At 36.3% G+C, this 2,056-nt stretch overlaps 1 protein-coding gene across 3 annotated transcripts; it reads right to left on the bottom strand.

The window, feature by feature from the left end:
- Positions 1–224: 224 nt before the first annotated feature.
- Positions 225–1,984, bottom strand: LOC106321647 (ras-related protein RABG3c-like). Of its 3 annotated transcripts, none has more exons than XR_001266117.1 (8): positions 1,898–1,984; positions 1,698–1,809; positions 1,500–1,625; positions 1,349–1,420; positions 1,086–1,269; positions 771–1,009; positions 597–695; positions 225–516 (listed from the first exon to the last, which is right to left on the bottom strand). XR_001266117.1 is itself a non-coding variant. In XM_013759889.1 (8 exons), exons 1-8 carry the CDS (start codon positions 1,930–1,932, stop codon positions 483–485), a joined length of 915 nt encoding a protein of 304 aa, XP_013615343.1. In that variant the 5' UTR covers positions 1,933–1,984; the 3' UTR covers positions 236–482. The 3 variants fall into 3 exon arrangements, 2 of the variants coding, with proteins under 2 accessions (XP_013615343.1, XP_013615344.1); XM_013759889.1 differs by having other exon boundaries at positions 236–516; positions 597–709; XM_013759890.1 differs by having other exon boundaries at positions 236–516; positions 597–709; positions 1,698–1,782; positions 1,898–1,972.
- Between the last annotated feature and the right edge of the window lie 72 nt (positions 1,985–2,056).

The following is a 2,056-nucleotide window of genomic DNA, read 5'->3' as shown; positions in this document are numbered from 1 at the left end:
TATCCGAAACCCGGATATCCGGAAACCACGAATCCGGATCCGGATACTCTAAATTTCCCGGATATTCGGATCCGTCCCGGGGCTAAAGCCAACTACTAATGGATATTTTGATTACTGTTGTGGGCCAGAGAAAAAATGATTAAGGCCGAAAAACTCATAAGACATATAGAGGGGGCATAGATTAATGAAAAAAAAATAGCAACTCTTTTCAAAAGACTGTCTAATGCATAACAACAATTCAAGTCTTCTTTTCTTTTAAAGAAAAAAAAAAGAGAACGTCATATCAATTTAGCATAAAAATAGTTAGTAGATGGATAGCTAAGACTCTTTTCTACAGACTTTGTTCAACGCATAAGTTTTTGCATATGGATAGCTAAAAGACTCTTTTCGACAGACTTTGTTCAACGCATAAGTTTTTGCATAATACTCTAGACTTTGTTCAACGCATAAGTTTTACATAATACTCTTATTCCGCCACTTCTTTAACGGCTCATGTAGTGGACGAGACACATGTCACTACAAGAAGTAAACAAACATATTAATATCTTTATTATATTAGAATCATATGACATAACATCTAATAATTTTAAACTTACTTGTTTCGGTTTGCGTCTGCGAGAAGGTAGATATACCTATCCATCCTGGGTGAATCATTGTCACGTCTCCATGATGCAAAACTTACTTCCACTGGACCTCTGCTGTCATCGATCTGCTTACAATCAATCAATAAGAAACACAAATCTTTTTTGACAAACTATACAAGAAATTACCTCCAATTGAGAATACACAGTCGATTCAGTAATTGTCTCCCAGTTGTGACCATGCATGATGTCTGCAACATCTTTATTCCAATACTTTCTTTTCGTAAGGAACAGTCCTGGTGTCAGCTTAGGGGTCGTTGATTTATATACGTATAGGAAAAGTAAATGATCTTGTATCAGGTGTACTTCAGATGCTTTCAACATCCGTTCACGGGATAAAAAGAACACTACACTCAAATGACTCAAATCTGCACAAAAAACTGAGTTTAATACAAACAAAACATTCAGAACATACATAACTAAGTACATAATTAAGTAGTTTACCATTTTCCAGAACGACATCCTGCAAATTGAAGAGTGGTGCAGGTGCATGAGGGGCATACCCGATGGCGCATCTTGCTATTTGCAATAAAACCACCTCCACACTGTTTTCTTCTACGGCGGATGTCTCAAAGTAAAGAGCATCTCTGTTCAGGTAACACCATTCACGTGCTTCTGATTCCGTAACCTTACATGAACAAACAATTCGCATAGTGAAGCTTGGTTTGTTGCGATCAAAAGAAAGACAACAGATGAAAATATCTTACAGCTCGTGGACGCTGAATGTCAACCTTGTTTCCCAAGACAACATACTTGAACTTATAGGCATCTGGTAGAGCCTAAGAACAAATAAAAATAACAATGATGATCAATATATAGAAACCATATAATGTCAATGGTATGAGAGATTTTATATACCTCAAAAACGAACTGGTCAATGTGCTTGTTGAGACTGTCAAATGATGCTCTGTCATTGACATCAAAGACAAGGACACAGCAACAGATTCGATCGCGTGGATAAGGACACAAGTTATCCTCGCAAATCTACATGGAAAGAAACTAGTTTATTCATATTCAAAGCTCCATAAAATAAACTAGTACATGTTATTTTCTTACCTTCAACTTCGAGATCTGATCATCAATATTCATCCGTCTTACCAGAGCGCCATCAATCTTAGCCGTAAGCTCGCGATTGACAAACCTGTTAATCAAAGATGATTTACCAACCCTGTCCAAATCAAAGAAAGCAACATTTAAACAAAATATTTGAAAACGATGAATAATGACAAAGATAAGAACAGAATTTGATATGTTACCCTCTGTCACCAACAACTAAAATGGGTAAAACCATTGCTTGAGTGTAAGCAAACTGCAAACAAAACTAACACATAGAAATGATTAATTTATGCAATCAAAGGTTTCCATAGCACTCAAATCGCAAAACACATCTAATCAATCACAGTCACAGTGTGGAA

Source organism: Brassica oleracea, unplaced genomic scaffold, assembly GCF_000695525.1.
Source record: "Brassica oleracea var. oleracea cultivar TO1000 unplaced genomic scaffold, BOL UnpScaffold02274, whole genome shotgun sequence".
Lineage (NCBI taxonomy): Eukaryota > Viridiplantae > Streptophyta > Magnoliopsida > Brassicales > Brassicaceae > Brassica > Brassica oleracea.
The sequence above is the reverse complement of the archived record's forward strand: the minus strand, read 5'-3'. Positions and strand labels throughout refer to the sequence as shown.